This window comes from Vombatus ursinus, unplaced genomic scaffold (assembly GCF_900497805.2).
Source record: "Vombatus ursinus unplaced genomic scaffold, bare-nosed wombat genome assembly UNPS02014171.1, whole genome shotgun sequence".
Lineage (NCBI taxonomy): Eukaryota > Metazoa > Chordata > Mammalia > Diprotodontia > Vombatidae > Vombatus > Vombatus ursinus.
In genome coordinates this window covers 5,737,163-5,756,773 of record NW_020953949.1, presented here as the reverse complement: position 1 = coordinate 5,756,773, position 19,611 = coordinate 5,737,163, and the positions used below count along the sequence as shown (strand labels likewise).

General features: G+C 50.2%; 5 protein-coding genes across 8 annotated transcripts; 3 read left to right on the top strand and 2 right to left on the bottom strand.

Annotated features, from left to right (window-relative positions):
- Positions 1-577: 577 nt before the first annotated feature.
- On the top strand, positions 578-2,675 carry CLDN9 (claudin 9). The gene is made up of 2 exons (XM_027859740.1): positions 578-656; positions 1,436-2,675. Exon 2 carries the CDS (start codon positions 1,759-1,761, stop codon positions 2,410-2,412), a length of 654 nt encoding a protein of 217 aa, XP_027715541.1. The 5' UTR covers positions 578-656; positions 1,436-1,758; the 3' UTR covers positions 2,413-2,675.
- A 1,121-nt stretch (positions 2,676-3,796) lies between these two features.
- CLDN6 (claudin 6) lies at positions 3,797-9,269 on the bottom strand. Of its 2 annotated transcripts, none has more exons than XM_027859727.1 (2): positions 9,225-9,269; positions 3,797-5,138 (listed from the first exon to the last, which is right to left on the bottom strand). In XM_027859727.1, the coding sequence occupies exon 2, from the start codon at positions 5,115-5,117 to the stop codon at positions 4,452-4,454; it is 666 nt and encodes a 221-aa protein (XP_027715528.1). In that variant the 5' UTR covers positions 5,118-5,138; positions 9,225-9,269; the 3' UTR covers positions 3,797-4,451. The 2 variants fall into 2 exon arrangements, with proteins under 2 accessions (XP_027715528.1, XP_027715529.1); XM_027859728.1 differs by lacking the exon at positions 9,225-9,269 and adding an exon at positions 7,462-7,512.
- A 519-nt stretch (positions 9,270-9,788) lies between these two features.
- Positions 9,789-12,176, top strand: TNFRSF12A (TNF receptor superfamily member 12A). Its single transcript, XM_027859624.1, has 5 exons — positions 9,789-9,892; positions 10,672-10,776; positions 11,009-11,143; positions 11,232-11,289; positions 11,641-12,176. The coding sequence occupies exons 1-4, from the start codon at positions 9,820-9,822 to the stop codon at positions 11,285-11,287; spliced, it is 369 nt and encodes a 122-aa protein (XP_027715425.1). The 5' UTR covers positions 9,789-9,819; the 3' UTR covers positions 11,288-11,289; positions 11,641-12,176.
- A 358-nt stretch (positions 12,177-12,534) lies between these two features.
- On the bottom strand, positions 12,535-15,861 carry HCFC1R1 (host cell factor C1 regulator 1). Its single transcript, XM_027859623.1, has 5 exons — positions 15,630-15,861; positions 14,454-14,510; positions 13,947-14,084; positions 13,101-13,169; positions 12,535-13,017 (listed from the first exon to the last, which is right to left on the bottom strand). Exons 1-5 carry the CDS (start codon positions 15,722-15,724, stop codon positions 12,888-12,890), a joined length of 489 nt encoding a protein of 162 aa, XP_027715424.1. The 5' UTR covers positions 15,725-15,861; the 3' UTR covers positions 12,535-12,887.
- Positions 15,862-15,950: 89 nt separating this feature from the next.
- Positions 15,951-19,585, top strand: THOC6 (THO complex 6). 3 transcript variants are annotated; one of them, XM_027859621.1, is made up of 13 exons: positions 15,951-15,991; positions 16,689-16,804; positions 17,001-17,065; positions 17,213-17,316; positions 17,434-17,471; positions 17,524-17,599; positions 17,753-17,824; positions 18,123-18,225; positions 18,378-18,427; positions 18,806-18,868; positions 18,982-19,092; positions 19,194-19,328; positions 19,424-19,585. In XM_027859621.1, the coding sequence occupies exons 2-13, from the start codon at positions 16,689-16,691 to the stop codon at positions 19,505-19,507; spliced, it is 1,017 nt and encodes a 338-aa protein (XP_027715422.1). In that variant the 5' UTR covers positions 15,951-15,991; the 3' UTR covers positions 19,508-19,585. The 3 variants fall into 3 exon arrangements, with proteins under 3 accessions (XP_027715422.1, XP_027715423.1, XP_027715421.1); XM_027859622.1 differs by lacking the exon at positions 15,951-15,991 and adding an exon at positions 16,102-16,120; XM_027859620.1 differs by lacking the exon at positions 15,951-15,991 and having other exon boundaries at positions 17,551-17,599.
- Positions 19,586-19,611: the final 26 nt, after the last annotated feature.

Below are 19,611 nucleotides of genomic sequence, written 5' to 3'. Positions count from 1 at the left end.
CACTTCCAATGGTCTTTGTAACAAAACAAGTTTACTTGAGGCCACCTGGGGAAAACAAGAGGAGCTTACTTCCCTTAGGGGACCAAGACACAGTCAAAAGGCAGAGCTGCTTCTTGGGACCCCTTGGTGGGTTGGGTCACACAGAGATGGGAGACCTTCCCCCATAACATCCCTCTCCCCACCACAGAACTGCCCCACCCCCTCATGGGCTTCTTCACAGGCTCCTTTGTCCTAGTCCCTTCCTTTCCCTATCTCTACAACAGACTCTTTGTCTCCCTGGGGAGGGAGGGGGTTGGGGTGCCGGAGACCCTGGATGAGTAGCTTCCCACAATTCAGCTCCTCAGTCCAACTAGCGGGGGGAGGGGAAGGCACACCTGAGCTGCAGGTGGGGGGGGCAGGCTTTCTAGGCCGTTACCCTGGTAATGCCACCTGAGCCTGGAGCCACACACCTGTTGCCTGGGGAACAGATCAGGCAGGGCCCCTCCCCCGGGAGATGCAAGAGCCCTTGAGCTGAGACTGAGACAGATCAGATTCCCTAGGTCCTGGGGGTGAAGGGAAACAGAAACTAGGAGGGGGGGGGAAGTGTCGGACAGAAGAGACAGATACTGGAAGTAGGGGAGCAGAGCTGCTGTGAGATGGAGGGACAATTACAAAAGGTAGGAAGGGGTCAGCAGAGAGAAGACGGATGGGGGGTGCAAGTTTCAGGAGTCCCTTGACAAGTTGTCAAGAGACTGAAATTAAGGGAAATTTAGGGGTCAGAGTTTCGATTTGGGATTCAAGTTGTTTGGCCTATTGCAATATGTTCCCCACTGCTCCAACTCAAGGGACCCCAGGCCAATATTATCATCCCTGCCCATTTGTTCTTCCATCTATCTTTTTCTACATAGCTTTGGTTGTTCTCTGCTTATTACTTCCCCTTTTCTTTCCTATACTGTCCCTGCACCCCACCCCTCCAGTCTCCCCCCATCTCTTCCACAAATGGTCCTAGAACCCACACAAGAGCCCTCTGGGCACCCCCAGCTTCACCCCGCCTCCCATAGCCTCCTCCTTGTTGCTGTGGTTCCCCCAATCACCAGCTCCCAGACTCCCACTATCACTCCTCCCCTAGCTCCAGTCCTATAACAACCCCTGCCCTTGCCCTTCCAGCTCCAGACACTTGAAGTGAAATCCTGGGGAGAAAGTCACCTAAAGGAGGAGCACCTTGGCTTGGGAGGAGACCCAAGGGGAGAGCTATCTGATCCCCAACCCTACTCCCAAACACACTACAGGGAACAAGTGTCAGAAACCTCCCCAGATTCATCCAGAACAGAAACATAGACTAAGCAGGGGAGCTGAGAGCAAGCTAAGAAACAAACATCGGACGTTGGACAGCTTCCTGGAAAACCAACGGGAGCAGTGGCAACTATAAAGATCTTATTATTTTGGATCTTTTTAGGGGGGTGACCAGGACCTTTCAGGTAGGGGAAAAGGTGGTTGGCCAGACACAGGGAAGGATCAACTGGGAAGGATCCAGTCCAAATGGAGATGCTTCTTATACTCTAGAAGAGAAAGAGCAACAAAAACTGAGGAGGGATCCAACCAAGATCCGTCATTGGGGAAGGAAGTAGCCCAGGCTCGGACAAGGGGATCATTGATGTAAGTGAGTCCTCTATTCCTCTCCCATTGGGTACTAAGAGCCTAGATTGCACTGGAAGCTCTCTGATCCCTTTCTCCCAAGTTCAACCAAGGGCCATAAAGATTGAGAAGACCTGAGGGAAGATGGCTTCAGCTGGGCTGGAACTCCTGGGCCTGACTCTAGTGGTGTTAGGCTGGCTGGGGACTCTAGTATCCTGTGCCCTGCCCCTGTGGAAAGTCACAGCCTTCATTGGCAACAGCATCGTGGTGGCCCAGGTGGTGTGGGAAGGCCTGTGGATGTCCTGTGTGGTCCAGAGCACCGGCCAGATGCAATGCAAGGTGTATGACTCCCTGCTGGCCCTGCCCCAGGACCTACAGGCAGCTCGGGCCCTCTCTGTCATTGCTCTGATGCTTGCTTTGCTGGGTCTGCTGGTAGCTATCACTGGAGCCCAGTGTACCACATGTGTGGAAGACGAGGTGGCCAAGGCAAGGATTGTGCTGACCTCGGGGATCATCTTCCTCATCTCGGGGATCTTGGTCCTGATCCCTGTGTGCTGGACAGCCCATGCCATCATCCAGGATTTCTACAACCCCCTGGTGGCTGAAGCTCTGAAGAGGGAGTTGGGGGCTTCACTTTACCTGGGCTGGGCAGCTGCTGCCCTATTGATGCTAGGGGGAGGACTGTTGTGCTGCACCTGTCCCCCACCTCAGCTTGACCGGCCTAGGGGACCCCAGCTGGGATACTCTGCTGCCTCCCGATCAGGGGCCTCCGGTCTGGATAAACGGGATTATGTGTGAGACAGGCTGAAGAACCAGCAGTCCCAACTCCAGACCTAACTAGGACTCTGAAAGTCGCTCAAGGGCATCCGATCCCGTTCATTGGCCAGAAGTAATCCTGGCTCCAGTACTGGACTTGGCTTACCCCAACTTTAGCTTCTAAACCCTAAGCCAGTCGACTGTTTCAAACTTTTCCCCATGTTTTATTAACCCTAAAGGAAATCTTATGTCTTTATATACCCTATTTGTAACTACGTCCTAACCTGGATAGAAACCCCTGCTTCATTGTATCCTACTGATTTCTCATCTGCATAAAAAAAAAAAAAAAAAAAAACAAAACCCAACCCTATCTCAAAAGTTTAAGTGAGATCTAACTGGGAATGGGCCCTAACAAGAACCTCTTTGTTTCATCAGTCCATCAAGCTCAGATCTACCCTTCACCTCCAAAACTGTTTTCCCTTCCAGAATACAAATTAAAACAGCCATCAAAATGTCCCTAAGCCCCTGCCTCCTCCAAACCCCACAAGACATTCTAAAGTCCAAACCCCATAAATTGACACCAAACTTGGTTTCAATCTCCCCTTTGTGATCCTTTAGACCTTTACCAGAGCTTTGTGATTTCAGAGCAGAGTGCTCTTACATGATCTCACCAAACCTCATGAGACTGTGAGGGCAAGTATTACTTTCCTTGTTTCATAGAGAAAACAACCGCAGAGAGGTTAAGTGACTTACCTGATGTGCCCTAGGCCCCAGGGGAAGAGCTGGGATTTCCGAGTCTTCTGCCTTCTCTAGGTCAATCAATAGTATATTCCTATTCCCATCTCCTGAGTCAGGTTCTGACAGTGGATCCAGCACTTCTAGCCACAGTCCCCATGGAAAATGCAAAAAAACACCTGGCCTCTCCTTAGAACAAAGTCTTAGATATCTCAAGTACATCTAGCCCTGGTTCCCACTTCTGCCCAGGCTGTACTCCCAGATCCACCACCAGCTTTTAGGCAAAGGCTGTACCTTGCCCAAAGACTTCAGTCTCCCCTCCATGACTAGGAGCCCAGCTAGCTGGTCACTTAGTTGTCTGGACCCAGTAGCATCAGCTTCCAACTCTACCTACAAACAGGAATAAAGGAAGTGCTTTGTAACTGGCCTCCATCTGGTTTATATGTTGGGTTTTGGTGGGAGGGTAGGGGACAAAACATACTGTTTGCACAGGGAGACCTGGTACCCCAGCCCCAGAATACTACCCAAGGGTAATCTTTTATTTCTAATGTCAGGAGACTGGCCTTTACCTGCATACCTGTGGAGTTTTTTTCAATCCTCTCCTCCCACCATCTCAGGCCTCCATGCTCCTTTTAGCCACCCCAAATTCAAGCAGTCTCCCACAAATAGAGACCACCACCATTTAGCAAGGAACATTTTATTCTCAAAAATCTCAAACCATGGAAACTCCACAAAAAGACTGGGGGGGAAGGCAGCAGCATGATGAGAAGGTGGGGGAAATATTTGCTAGATTCTGGATTAGGAGGAATATGTTGAAAGCTGGATACCAGAGCCAGCACGGAGATCACTTCCTGCCTTCTGGGAGTCCAGGAGAATCATAATTGTTATCACAGTTCCCATGGAGACCAAGAAAGGCTAGTGGAATCTTGGTGGTCCTGTTTTCCTGGGAGTTGGGAATGGCAAGGACAGAGCACACTGGAGAACTTTGCACTTGATAGGTTTAGAGTTCAGTCCCACAACCAAAGAGGGTTCTAGCATTTCCAGAGAAATAGCATAGATCTTTATGGTATCCAGGAAAAGATGCTGGAGCTCTTAGGCAGCATCTCTGTAGCTCCTTATCCAAGGATGTTTGGAAGACTTTGCATCAGTAGCAGCAGTAAAGACCAGGAAGGGATGTGGAGTCATGTTCTTGGCTTGGTCATCCAAGGGGTTTAAAAAAAAGAAAGAAAACAAAACTCTCAAGACCGACAGGGATCACCTGTAACTTCATCTTGACAGGGAAAATGGGGAAGGAGGACTTCCCTTATCTTAGGGAGTCATTTGGTGCTTTTCGCCCCTTTCCCGATTCACACATAATTCTTGGTTGGGTATTCAGAAGGACCTCTGGAGCCCGCTGGAGGAGCAGAAGCAGAGTACCGGGCCACATAATGGCTTGTGCCTCTTGAGTTGCCTGAGGGGCAAGTGCAGCACAGTAGCGACCCACCTAGTATAAAAAGGCTTGCAGCTGCCCAGCCCACATACAGGCTGTGCCCCAACTCCCGTTTCTGAGCGTCAGCCACCAGGGGGTTGTAGAAATTCCTGATGATCACATGGGCAGTCCAGCACACAGGGATCAGGACCAGGACTGCAGTGATGAGGAAAATGACCCCTGAAGTCAGTACAAGCCGAGCTTTTGGTTCCTCGTCTTCGACACATGTGGTACACTTAGCCCCAGCAAGGTAGATCAGCAGGCCCACCAGGGCCAGAAGCAGAGCTACAACCATGAGGGCTCTAGATGCTTGGACGTCATGAGACAGGGCCAACATGGAATCATGCACCTTGCACTGCATCTGGCCAGTGCTCTGGACCACACAATTCATCCAGAGGCCTTCCCATACCACCTGGGCCACTACGATGTTATTGCCAATGAAGGCTGTGACTTTCCACATGGGCATGGCACAGGACACTATGCCCGATATCCAGCCCAGTAAGGAAAGGATGATGCCCAGGAGCTGCAGGCCAGCAGAAGCCATGAATGGAGGCTTAGAGAAGACCTGCAAGAGGGAAGAGAGAAACATATTTTGGATTGGTAGCTTTATCCTCTTTGTCCTAATTCTGAACCAGTCCTAAACAGCTCACTATTTAGGCTAACCTACCTCACCTAGTCAGTGGCTTCAAACTCCTTCATTAAACAAGGAGTCTTTAATAGGTAATCCCATCTATTGGATATGGCCTCCTATTGTACGTGTAATAGCAGAAAGCTGTAAGAATATGGTAGAAAGAGCATAGGATTGGATGTTAGGATGCTTGGATTTTAGTCCTCAACCTACCATGAATTAACTAGCTGTGTGACCTTAGGCAAATAACCTCTTTAAACCTCTGATTCCTCCTTAAGTGGGTTGGAAGATCCCCAAAGGGTACCTCTTCCAGACATTTGGAAACTGGGAAATCAATAAACTAGAAACTTAAGGCAAGGATAACAGAGAATTAGTTGCAGCTTTCAAAGTCTGAAGCTTAGAACCTTGGAAATTAAGCATGAAGACTGAAGGATAACCAAGGCAGGTCCATCCCTGAATTTTTCTAACAATTTAGCCTTAGCACATCAATGAATTTTCCTCTTTGATAAATCCCTCACTTCAGCCTCAAGCCTCTCACCTCAAATTTTTGACTCCCAACAATGAATATATCTAATCCTCATTTCCATTGTAGAGTCCCAAGACTGTGCTCATTACATTTCCCTAGTCGTGGAAAGAGCCAGTGAAATCTGAGTTCTAGTTCCTACCCTTGGGCTAGTCACTTCTCTCTGGGCCTCAGTTTCCTCCTCTGAAGAATGAGGGGATTAAATGCCCAAGATCTCTTCTTATTTTGAAGTTCTATGCTCAAATTTTACTTCAGTTGTACCTCCCTTACTCTCAGATTTGGTTACTACTATTCCCTTCCCTCAAAAGAGACTCATAATCTGCCTTCCACATCCAACAATAAGTGTTGCACCAAGATTTTTGTGTGCCTAAACAGATCTAGGCTAGATAGGGATGGCCAGTGGAGAAGGAAAACTCAAATTCCACCTATTGTCCTCTATAGCCCTTCCCAAAATAGATTCTCACAGTTGGAAAGGACCTCAGAGGTCATCTTGTTCAACCTCCCACCCCATGCTGGAATCCCCTTCACAATTGTCCTGACAGTCAGCCAGCTTCTTTGTGGGTATCTCCAGTATTGCTAAATCACAAGGCTGATTGATTCACTCTGCTACTGTTCCCGAGACTCTTCCTGGATCTAAGTGTTTGAGATTTATTTGCCTCATTCTAATTTTTACCCATCTGTCTTAATTCGACCTACCAGAGCCACAGATTATGATACATATTGAGCTCCAAGCTCAGGTAATTTTCCACATGAACTACAATCTGGTCCAGTTTCCCCCATACTGTATAGTTGTTGTTTTTTAAGTGCAGGACTTAAACATTATCCTTGTAAATATTCATCATTTTAGTTTTGAAGCTTGGCTGTACGGGGCATTTCTCTTCCTTCCCAGTTCATTCACCATTGATCCTCAGCATTTTCAGTCCCTCTTATACAGACAGCACTGACTTTTTACTTTGAGCTAGGTTTAGAACTGGTACCAAAACAACATACTCAGACTCTCCCACTTCACTCACCCCAGGGCAGGACTTGGACACTCCCAGGTCGGCAGCTTAATTGACTTTATCTACTAAGAAAGACCTCCCTCAAAGCCCCCCTCCCCCCATCAAGTTTCCCCTTTCACACACAAGTGCCTCCTCCCCCACCCCAATCCTATACAAGTTTCGGATCAAATCACTTCTCAATAACTTCAAAGGCTCCCTACAGCCTCCAGGATAAAGCTCAAATGCCTTAGTCTTAGATTCCCATATTCAAGGGCCACCACATCAACTCCAGCCCCTCCCCGACCAGTCCTATTCCTTCATCCAAGTCCCTACTATGTGCCAAATCTCCGGTACTAGGCAAGGGACACACAGAGATTAAATACTTGGTTTCTGCCCTCCAGGGAATTTTAAATCTGCTCTACTTCCACAAGGTTCCCAGGGGCAGGAATGTGTCACTCCCCTCCCCCAATTCTACCTGCAGAGGCATTGTAATATGGCAGTAGGAAAAAAAACATGGATTTGGGGTCAAATGATCAACAAGTTCCTTAGACATTTTCTCTCTCTGACCTCTTCAGTTTCTTGCAAAATAAGTGGGCAGTGGGCTAGCTGAACTCTAAGATCCCTTCCAGCTTGAAATTTCAGGATATTAAGTCCCTTTCAGGCAACTTCAGGTACTAACTCCCCCACCATGAAGCCCTCTTTGATTCCCAAAAGTGAGCCTTCCCTTTACTCCTGAAACTTTAGCACTTCGTGTTACCTTGTACCACAATGATTTGGGTCTTTTTATCTGGTCTCTTCCTTCTCCAACCCTTCTTGCCAAATATCTGATAATATTTCCTTCTTAAAAAATCTTCAGTGGCTCCGCATTGCTTCTAACATTGCCAGACAAAAAAGTCTGGCATTAAGTCTATTTCCCCACTAGACACTTTGGCACTGACTGGCGTGCTCCCATGCCTGGAATGCACTTTCTTCCAACTCTCAGAATCCTTAAGTTTCTTTCAAGAATAGGAGACTGCTGTGGTGGGGGGACTCTTAGAGGAAACCTTTTTCTGATCCTTCTTAATTATTAGTTCTCCTCCTCAAATTATCTAGGCTTTACTTAGGAAATAGTTGAATTCCCTATAGAGAATATTCAGACCTTAAGAGCAGGGATTCAAATTATGAGAAAAGAACAGAAACAATTCAAAGCTTAGATGAAATTACAGATTATTCCCCTTTTCATGTATCCCCAGCATCTACTGTAGTCCTTACACGTGGTAGGAATTGTAACATTTATTGAATATTGTGGAATTGAAACTCTTCTCTTTTTCCTCCCAACTTCCCCAACCTGGAGTTACAGCCCTTTGTATATAACTCACATTTATATATCGACTTAATTAATCCAAGGTGGGTAGCAAATCTTCCTCAATTTTATAAAGAAGGAAACCCATCAGAGCTAGAATTTGAATCTAGGTTCTCTTGATTCCAGGACCAGGGCTCTTTCCACTATACACTAATTGAAAATGAAATGATTCAGCCCCACAGCTAGGGCTGTGTTTCTCCTGTGGAGTTCCTAGGTTCTTTCAAAGCTCAACTCAAATATTAAAAGTATTTTTGGTGATTCTCCCAGCTGCTAGTGCCTCTCTAAAGTTACCTGGTATCTACTGTATATGTGTATAGTCTCTCTGATAGAACTAAAAAGCTCCCAGAGGGCCTCAGTTTCTTCATCTGTAAAATGAGGCAATTGTACTAGGTCATCACCAGTTTTTCAACAAATATTAATTCCAGGACACTAAGGTCCCCCTCTATACTTATTCCTAGTTTGGCCCTGGTCTTGGGGTAGCCCCTGGAGACCTGAGCCTCATTTCTAGGAAATTCTTCCCATCCCCCAACAGAAGGGATTAACCCGGGGTGCAGTCATCAGGTGGTTTTACGCGGTCAGGTGTGGGAAGGGGAGCTCATGGATCCTCCCACTCTACAGGGGTCGGAAGGGGCGGGCCCCAGGCTAGAGGACAAGGATCTTCTCCAGCGGGAAGAGTGGCCCTCTCCAAAGTGTAGAGGGTGTGGGTTGGGGGGGGGGGGGGGGGGGGAGAGGGGTTTAGGCCTTTTGTCGAGAGCGAGAGCGAGAGCGAGAGCGAGAGAGAGAGAGAGAGAGAGAAGAGGAAGGTTGATTTTTCTGGAAATTTAGAGAAAAGATAAACACCTCCACTCCCATTCTAGGAACCACAAGGTACCGGGAAAGTCCGGTCTTGCTTCTGTCCCTTCGGGACCCGGGAATCCGAACTGTCCAGCTCTACTTCAATGGACGGAGGACTAATGTCCTCCTGCCCTAAAGACTGTATTGACTTCACTAGGACCCAACTCCAAACATCTGATTCTTCCAACCTAGGACCAAGTCTTGGACTCTAGACCTGCAGGCTACTCCATTGGACCCAAATAAAGTGGCTGCTCTAATGCTGAACCCTCGGTGTCCAGCTCTTAGCCTTGGCGGGAGGTGCAACCTCCTTTCTGGTGGGAAGAGGGCCAGCGTCCCAAACTCACCTGCCTAGGAAGAAACGGGTGCAGCCAGAGATCAGGATAGAGTATGGGGAAAGGGGGCGGAGGCGGGGGTCTTAAAGAGGCCGCCAATGCCCCCGTGACGTCACTGGCGACCCGCCTTCCCCAGGGAGGGGCAGAGACCCCTGCCCAGTACTCAAGCATCTGGGCTTCCTGAGAGATCCTGGAGATGGCAAACTAGAACTTTTCCCTTCTCTGAATGAGGAACCGCTTAGCTTCAGGCTATGAACAGAAGGCTGGAAAAAGATGCAGCCGGTAATTGGATGAACCAGGATGCCTGGGTTCTGGGAGACGAAGGGGAGTCGAAACTTTGAGGGAAGGGGCACCAAACAACTAGAAAGGCTGAGCTGCAGGGATAAGAGTCTGAGAAGAGACTCCGGAATGACACTGAGCACCCAAGACACCTGGGTTCATTTCGGGGGTCGAGAGCTGGAGCACCGTGGACGGGCAGTTGGGGGACTGGTCGCCACCACTGGAGGCGGGGTCCGGACTGGGACCGCCCCGGATAGGGTGGGCGGCGGGCGTGCCTCCCTGAATCCGCGTCCCGGCTCAGAACGGGACCGGCCTCTGGAGGTACACCATGGCTCTCGGACCGCTACTGGTACTACTGGCGCTGACTGTGCTGAGATTGACTTGGGGGGAGCCAGCCTCAGGTAATGGGGTTGCCTGGCCAGGGAACACTGACGCCTGTCCGGGAAGTGTCCATGGGTGGAAGAGTACCCCAGGCAGTCCGCTGTGGGTGAAGGGGAAAAGTCAGGGTGGAAGAGGATGACTTTGGGGCACGCCTCTCCCAGCGCACTTCCGAAGCTGGGGTGCTGGAGGCGAAAGGAGACCCCTGGACTCTGCCCTACTTGGCTGATCGTGGGATGGAGGGGGGCACTCCACGTGGGCATCTCAGACCCGGACCGGTGAACACCCCGCCTCACAATGACTTCACGCCCCAGTAATGTGAGGAGGAGGGGTGGAGGGGGGGGGTTGTCGGCCCAGCTCCCGGGACTGAGTCACAGGCTGCTGGAAGGAGGGTGGGGGGAAGAGTTGGACATCTCCTTTAACACCGCCGCCTCCCCCTCCTCCAATCTCCTTTCCCTGTCCTGTGCTCTCCACCTCTATGGTGTCTCCGCAGAAGCCATTCCACCGAGCTTTAAGAACCCAGGCATCCTACTTTCTTAGCCCTTCCAAATCTAGCTCTTTCAGAACCCGAGAGTCCTGCCCCCTAGGCCTGCGGTCACCTGTCTGGAATGTCGGGGGGGGGGCGCTTGGGGGCTCTGATGTCTGGCTTGTCTGACTCACCAGAAACTAGAGCTCTAGTCCTGACCTCAACCCCCGGAATAGCCCTGACCTCTCTCTCCTTACCCCCCCCCCCAAACCATCCTGGGGAAGACAGCGTAGGAGGTTACTTCCCTCAATTTTCTCCCCTTCTTTTTCTTCCCAGCACCCTCCCCCTGTCCTCAGGGCAGTTCTTGGAGCCCAGACCTGGACAAGTGCATGGACTGTTCCTCCTGTCCAGCTCGACCCTACAGTGACTTTTGTCCTGGCTGTGAGTGAAAAGGGGCTGGAGGGAGACTAGGGATTTTTTTGGGGGGAGGGGAGCAGGACAAGGTTTGAGAGAAAGGTAATAACATTTAGGATGTGTAGACTAGATTTTTGAGGGAAGTAGGCTAGGGAGCTAGGGCAGCTTTTTTTGGGGGGGGTGAGGTGGGTATTTTGGAAGCTAGTAGCAGAATTGTGGGTTTGGGATCTTCAGTGACTTTCTTCTTCCTCTCCTCCAGGCATCACAGCACCTCCACCCCCTTTTCCTCTGCTGTGGCCAGTCTTGGGGGGTACACTAGGACTGATGCTCATTTTAGGGCTCCTTTCTGGCCTTCTGGTCTGGAGACAGTGCCGACGGAAAGAGAAGTTCACCAGTGAGTATATAATCTCCCTTGTCCCCTTTAGCTTTATGTATGTTGTTACCTGAAAGGGTCCTAATATTCCCATCTACTTGGCTTATAGCCCCCATTGAAGAGACAGGAGGAGAAGGATGTCCAGGCATAGCTTTGATCCAGTAATGGTGAGCCCCTTTATCTCTGCTAGCCTTAGCATTGACCCAAAGTCCAGCACACTTACCTCTACCCTAGACTAATCATGGTACTCTAGACTAACATTGCCACATAAAGCCCATTTCACTTCCTGGGCCTTAGATGGGGGGAGAGGAGAAAATGAGAACAGGACCTTTCTCTACGATGATTTGTGCTCTTTTTTTTTTTTTTAATCCTCATTCATTCACTTGGCCACTACTGAGCACCTACAGGGCAATTTCTAATTCACTTGGGGGTAGGGGTGGAAGGGGAAGGATAAGGTATGTTTGCACAGAAATGTCCCGGCCCTCAAAGAGTTTATAATCTTACTCTCTTTCTGACAGATTTGGCCTGTTCCCAACTTTGCCTAGTATTGAGGGGATCTCACCTTCTTGGCGTTCCTGTTTTCCAATGAGATTTCCCCCTCACACACACATTCTTCTCAGACTCTACATTTCTTTTCATATACCCAGAAGAGAAGTAGGGACTCAGACCTGGGGTCTTACCCTAGGACTGATCACTGGCTGAAGAATGCAACATTTGCACAATTGGGGGATGGGGGGGTGTTTCCCCTCCCCCAACAATCACACTGCCACCTCCCTCCTCTGGCAGCACTAGGGGCACTGAGCCAAGAAAACACCTCTTCAGTATAAGAGGACAGATCTAACACTCAGGACCTTGGTTTCCAGTCCTCTCAAATGTGCTGAGACAAGGCAACTGTATCTTGTTGGAGGGCAGGGTACAGTGCTCTATCCCCCTAGAGTAGGGGCTGGTCCTCTAGGGGAGCTGGCCCTGGGTTCTTCCCCCTTTGGCCAGCCCACAAGGTAGGGGAGATATTTATTTGGGGGAGCAAGGAGGGAGGGGGGAAGGGAGGGAATAGAACATGTATAAATAAAAGTTATTTTGATTTCAAGTTTGATTCTTAACTTCATTTGAGTGGAGAGGCAAGACTCCCATCCCCACCTTGGTACATGGGTCTAAACTCAGTCTCCCTCTGAGAGCTGGGCATCTCCACCCCCCTTTTTGGCCTGGTCCCCAACTGTTTCTTTTGCTGGAGCAGGGAAGAGTTTGTGTGAGTCAGCCGGGGGTGGGGGCGGGGCCCTGACTCACACATTCTCAATGTCTGGGCGGGTCTAGCCCTGACTCGCTTTCCAGGGAAGACTGAAAGGAACCCTGGCATCTGTCCCCTCAGGCCCCAACTCCCCAGACAGCTCCCCCTTTCCAATAAAACTACTTGCTTTTTATTGCCCACCAGTTTTTATTTTGCTTTCACAATGACCCCCTGTTATCGGAGCCATCCCAGCCCCTAAGATGTTCCTTACCCTCTGTTTCTCACAGTGAACAGTCTGGTTCTATTTCCTCCACCGTCTCCTGAATGTGTGTATGGAAGTGTGTGTAACAGACCTATCTCAAACCTGAGGGTGCTCTTCTCTATTTTTGTGTACAATATATGGGTGTCTAGACCCTCTTTGATGTTTGAGTTTGTGGTTTCCAGAGAAGGCCAGGTTCTGCCCATTTCCAATTCACGGAATTGAGGTTGGGGGCTAGGAGAGGCTTGAGTTCCTGAGGAACAAGGACAGTTGCTTGAGGTTCAGAGTTCCATTGCCTCCCCACTATGGGGGTTTTGGTATACCTGGGAGCCCCCCAGTCTCAGCAGCCGAAGGGTTTCTGGAATTTTATTTCCTGGATATTGCCAGAGGAGTAGCTCTGAGTGAGGATTCCTAGAAACAAAAATTGCAGTCAGGGGAACTCAGTCCTGTTATAAGTCTTGGTACTTTCCCTCTTCCCCTTCTCCAACACTTACAGGGCCAGCAGGAGGCTGGGGCAGAGGACCCCAAGATCCTCAATTGAATGAAGAGAGTCTTCCAAAGGCCTGGAGGGAAGGGAAAGAGATAAGACAAGACCATGTTCAAAGTTAGCAGCTAAATGTAACAGTGACACAGAAGAGGTATAATTGTTCCTAGGGGGTAGCTGGAGCTAAGGCAGCTCTTGATTTGGGGTAGAAGCCCAGAAATTTCAGTGATGAAACTAAGAGCCCAAATCTAGTAGAGAAGGTTTAATAATTCAAAGATTGAGCATCTACTGTGTGAATGGCCTTGTGCTAGAAACAGGGGATACAAAACTGAATGATTCCCTTATTCTAGTAGGGTAAATAAGACAGACACAACTAAGGGGAAAATTTGATAAGTGTTTAATTGTGAGGAGGCAGAAGATCATTTCTGGCTGGGGAGACCAGGGTTCACAGAAGAAATGATATTTGTACTGGATCTAGAATGATGGGTAGAGCCTGAACAAAGACAAAAACCAAATGTGGGGAGTGCAGAATTTTGTCTTGAGAAGAATGAGGAGTAACATGAAATAAGACTGGAAAGATGAGAAGGCACTAGAAAGCTTTGCTCAAGTAAGAAGTGTGAACTTTTATTTGGTGGTAATGGGAAGTCACTGAATGTTTGTATTGTTTTTTGGGGTTTTTTTTGTGAGGCAATTTGGGTTAAGTGACTTGCCCAGAGTCACACAGCTAGTGAGTCTTATATGTCTGAGGCTGGATTTGAACTCGGGTCCTCCTGACTCCAGGGCCTGTGTTCTATCTACTGCGCCCCCTAGCGCCCCCCCCCCCCACTGAATGTTTTGAGCTGCATAATGTCATTACCTGGTCACAGGTGGGGCTGGAATGCCCATGGAGAAAGCTACTGATGGGCCACAGTAGGGGTGGTCATTTTCCAGACTGAGGTGGGAAAAATGGGAAACCATGTTCTCCTCAGACGGGAAATGCTTCAGAAGAGAGTTCCTGGAAAAAGAGGCCAGGGAAATGGACTGGGAGAGAAGGCTTTTGGGAAGGATCACAGATTAAGAGCTAGAAGGCCCTGCAGGTATCATCTAGTTAATTTTGCAAAGTAGGATGCTTGAGTCCTAAAGAGGTTAAATGACTAAGTGTTCTTTTACTCCAAATCTAGCACCTTTCATGGTACCATACTGTCTCTTAGGCCTGGGGTGGGGGGTTGGGGGAGTAGGAGAGTACTAAGAGCCAGGACCAGGGTTGGAGAACCTAGGGAAGAGAACTCTGGGGCCTAGGGGAGAGGGTATTGGTTCCTAAGGATGGGAGTTCTGGTGAATGGGGAGAGGGTAGGGGGAACCATTTCCCTTCCCCTAAACTCACTGATCCTCCTCCAGCAATTGACTGGTGTTCTGGGGCTGAATTCCTTGGGGAAAAGAGCTGTGGAAGAGACAAAGTTAAAGCCTAAACTCTTTTTTCTCCTTCCCTGAAACCAAAATATTAGGGTTCCTGGGTCCAAGACCTTTGCCCTTTAATACAGACATCTAGGTTTTAGGTCTGGCTCTCTAATCCAGGTCATACCCCATCCCCCTCTCCTTCATTAGCTCTGTATCACATCCCTCTTCCCGAGACCTGTACCACATAATCCAGATACCTTGGCTCTTGTCCTCCAACCCTATGCCCTATAACCCCAGGCATAGTAATCACACAAGCATATCCTGTATTCTGTATCACAGGGATGTTGATGACCCATCCTCAGCTCTGCACCATCTAACGTTGGGAGTTAAACCCCGTCAGTCTCAGTTCTGTATCATATATATGTGTGTGCTCACATGTCCACAAAAGCCAGGTAGCCTACTCCCTATTCCAATATATAATCTAGGCATACAGGTTTTTCATCCCCAAATTTTACCATATAAGTAAGGACTCTAGTTCTGAGTTTTCCAATATGGAGGTGTCAAACCTGAGCACAGCCTGAACCAGGTTAAAATGCAATTGGGAAATACTTAACAAAATAAAAATACAATAAAACATAGATAATAATATTACATTTGAAAACTGCTAAGTAGCACCCTATTTGAGCCAGACATCCAAGGTACCAATCCTCAGTTTTGTAGATTAATTATATTATACCGGAATCCTGACACCCAGTTTCTACTTCGGTGCCCCGTAGTACGCAGTTCTAGCAATAGGGGCCGGGCTCTCAGTGCTCACCTGGGCACCCCAGAACCAGGATTACATTATCTCCTGTATACTGGCCTCCAGTGCCCAGCTCTCTGTCCTGTACCCTGCGATCCTGGCCGGTTTATAACTCTGGCATCTTGGCTCCTGGTCATCACCAGCTGTACGGCCAGGAAGTCAAGCATTCTCGACCACTGCAGCGCCCACCCTGGTCGCCAATCTCCTGCTGAGTTGTGCACACTGCAGGCAGCCCTGGCCCCCCATTTACAGCTCTGTGCCCCGTAACCCTAGCTTCTAGGCCCCTGCTCCCCGCCTCTGCACCCCATAACCCAGGCATCCGGGGTATCCGGGGTCCCGCCTGCCCCCAGGGCCACACACCAGGCATCCAGGGTCCTGTCTGGCCCCGGTGCTTCCCTGGGGTCTTTCTGGGCCCCCGTTGGGCGGCCCAGCTCCATGGGCGGCTGGAGGATCATGGAGTTCCGGGGACCTGCGGGTAAGAGAGGCTCGGATCTCGCTGCCCCGGAACGGGGGCATAGGGAGCCTCCAGACTCCCACGACTCGGCCACTAGCGGCCGTGTCTGCAGCTCCGTGGGGCGGGGACACTGAGCAGAGGAAGGCGGGCCCCACAGGATACCGGTGGGGAGGCGGTCGCTACTACGCAAGCGCGTAGTGCCGCCGGACCCAGGCGCGCGCGGAGCGGAGACTTCGCGCAGGCGCGGGGAGCGACGTGCGTCGGAACGGTGGGTCCGAGCCCCGCCGGCGAGAGGGGCTGGTCGTGCGCGCGCACCGCGAGGAGTTGGGGTTGGGGCGTTGCGGGGCTTGCTGCGGGCCTTGGGAGCACTCACCACAGCAGGCCGGGCGCTCGTGAGGTCTCACGGAAGCTGGGGGCTCCATCCACGCCCGTCGTGGGGGGAGGGGAGGTGTGAGGGCGGGGCTCTGCCGCGCGCCTTTGGGTCTACGTCACTCGTCGGCGTCCATGGCCCTTCCTTCTGGGAGCTGTAGTCCCATCCCGAGGGGTGGGGCGCCAGTCTCGCCATACGTCATCCCGTGGGAGGGGTCTCGCCGGCATGGTGGGGTGCGGGCCGGCGTCCAAGCCGAGGAAACAGGCCAAACAAAAATGGCAGCCAGAGGGAAAGAGATTAGATGTCAGGAAAAGCCTCCTGATACGGAGGGATATGAGTTGTGGTGTAAATCAAAAATCTGCCTCCCCCAGAACGCCGCTTCCTGCGTTCCGCACTGCTCCCCTGGGGGAGGGCGGTGATGGGGGTAGGGGGGCCGCAGGCCCAGAGGACACTGGGCAGGGGTCACCCGGGGGGCAGCAGTTGGTCTGGCTCCAGGCGTAGGGTCGAGAAAGGGCCCTGCCCTCCGGGTGCCGGTTCTGGGATGTCGGGGGGGGGGGGGGAGCTGTGGGTGACGCCAGTGTCTGCTCCTCCCCAGATGGAGGTCCAGCGGGCCTTGGAGCGGCTGCACATGACCATTTTCTCCCAGAGTGTTTCCCCCTGTGGCAAGTTCTTAGCAGCAGGGAACAACTACGGGCAGATTGCCATCTTCAGGTATAGGAAGGCAGGCAGCCAAGGCCCCTCACTCTGAAATCCCTTCCCAGAATAAAGTGGGGTGGCCCATCCTGATAGCTCCCGAGTCTCTGACTTAACCAACCGACCATCACTCAGGGGGTTCCTTTTCATTCCAGAACCTTGATATTCTTTCCCCACTTCTCAGCTCCACTAAATAATTTCTCTCCCCCTTCAGTTTATCAGCTGCTTTGAGCTCAGAGGCCAAAGAGGAAAGTAAGAAGCCAGTGGTGACCTTTGTAGGTGGGTGAGGTCATCAGACAATTTGGATTTGGGAATAGGAGTTAGGGTAATGTAGGGAAGTCGGGGGAGGGGCAGAGTACAGGAATCAGAAGCAGGGGAACCCTATACTTGGTATGCATTCATCTGAATTCACAATTTTTCCTTTAGCCCATGATGGCCCTGTATACAGCCTGGTCTCGACAGACAGACATCTGCTCAGTGCAGGGGATGGTGAAGTGAAAGCCTGGCTTTGGGGAGAGATCCTAAAGAAGGTAAGGATGGGGACTGTATATGCTGAAAGGAATACTTCTTGGGAAGGCTGAGGAGCAAAATGCTTTGTGCCAGAAAGGGAGTCTCTGGATCCTTTTTGTGCTCTCTCTTCCCTAAAGGGCTGTAAGGAAGTATGGAGCCGTCATCCCCCATACAGGTGAGCAGGCTTGTTGGGTTGGGGCCCTGCTAGTATTGTTTCCTCCTCTCAGGCTGACCCCATTTGCCCTTCTAAACAGGAGCAGCCTGGAAGTTCCTGAAATCAATGCTTTGCTGCTTAACCCTAAGGTATGATTCTCCTTTAGCCAGCTTTCAATCTAACCCAGTCTGTGGGTTTCTGATGCCTGTGTCCTTCTATCCAAACCCTGCTCCTGACTTGATCTCAATCCCTTCCATCTCCCTGTACTCTCTGACTTCTTCCTTGCTTTCATTCTCCCACAGGAGAATTCCCTCCTCTTGGCAGGGGGTGACTGCCATCTTCATTCTATGGATCTGGAGACAGGGACATTCACGGTAAGTTGGAGCTAGGGTGCCTGGTCAGGTATGGAGAAGGAACAAAGTTGTAAACATGGCAAATGGGTGGATAATTTCTGTATATCTGCCTGGGCAAATTCCTAGGAAACCAAGTCCATGCTGTTGTAATGCAGTTCTGTCTTATCTTTTTATCACTTCTCCCTTCTACACTGTCCCCCATATTTGTCAGACATTTTGACACATATACCCTTGCCTTCTAAGGGGTTCCTGGTCTCCGAGGTGGAAGGAGATAGCTTTCAGGGGTCCTAGCTGACTAGTCTTTACTATCTTCCTCTAGCGTGCACTTCGAGGTCACACTGATTACATTCATTGTTTGGCCCTTCGAGAAAGAAGTCCTGAAGTGCTGTCTGGGAGTGAGGATGGCACAGTGCGGCTTTGGGGTAAGGGAACAGTTGTCTGGAGGGTTGTGACTACAGATAGAAAAATTTGGCAGGGAGGGCTATGGAGCAGGAGAGAGCTGGGGTGAAGAGAAGCAAGAAGTGTAAAAAAGTAATAAGACATATCCTGAGGTTCTCACTGTGTCTCTTCTCAGATCTTCGTACAGGTGAAGAGGTTCAGACCATTGAAGTTTACAGGCATGAGGTGAGGCTTTCACTGTTCTGAATACCTCCTCTTCTCTCCCTCCTCCTCCCCCCCTTTCTTAGGCAGGTGGGTTAGCTAGATTAGCTAGGTGATGAACTAGATGGAATGCTGGAGTCAGGAAGATCTGAGTTCAGATCTGCCCTCTGACACTTAACTAGCTGTATAACCCTGGGCAAGTCACTTAACCTTTGTTTCCCTCAGTGTCCTCAACTATGAAATGGAGGTAATAGCATCTACCTCCCAGGGTGGTTGCAAGGATCAAATGAGATAATATTTGCAAATTGCCTGGAACAGTGCCTGGTACATAGTAGGTGCTTAATAAACGCTTATTCCCTCCTCTTTCCTCTCGACCTCCCTTTCCCTTTTCTTCCTTCCCAGGAGTGTGCTCGACCCCAGAATGGAAAGTGGATTGGATGTTTAGCAACTGACTCAGATTGGATGGTGAGCAGCCAGGGGCTCTGGGAAAAAGAGTTTATGCTTTAAGTTCTCTGCAGGGTGGGAGGTGAGCAAGTGATTGATAATTAGAGATAGACAATGAGTCCCATTCTCTCCAGGTGTGTGGAGGGGGCCCTGCTCTTACTCTTTGGCACCTTCGATCTGCCACACCCACAACAGTGTTTCCACTTAGGGCCCCACAGAAGCATGTAACCTTCTACCAAGACCTGGTGAGCCTTCTTCCTTTGTTCTTTCCCAGCTGGCACTTGGTCGCCTTGCGTTCAGGCTTTTGTCTGCTAAGTTTGGGCTTCCCATCATTTCTTTTCCCCAGATCCTCTCTGCAGGTCAGGGACCGTGTGTGAACCAGTGGCAGCTGAGTGGGGAGCTGAAGGCCCAGGTCCCTGGCTCCTCTTCCAGCCTGCTTAGTCTCAGCCTCAACCAGCAGCCTGCTGCACCAGAGTGCAAGGTAAGATCCCATAGGTCTTGAAGGAGGAGGGATCTGGGAGGCCATGGGGGAACTTCAGGTTTCTAGTCCTCATTATCTACTTTCCTCTCCCCCAGGTCCTGACAGCTGCAGGAAATAGCTGTAGGGTTGATGTCTTCACTAACCTTGGATACCGAGCTTTCTCCCTATCTTTCTCCTGACCCTCCTCTCCAATCTTCCCCTCCCCACTTGTTAGGCTCTACTTTGTTAATTAAAAAAAAAAAAAGCCATTTAGTCCAGTTTGGTGAACTTTCCATCTACCCAG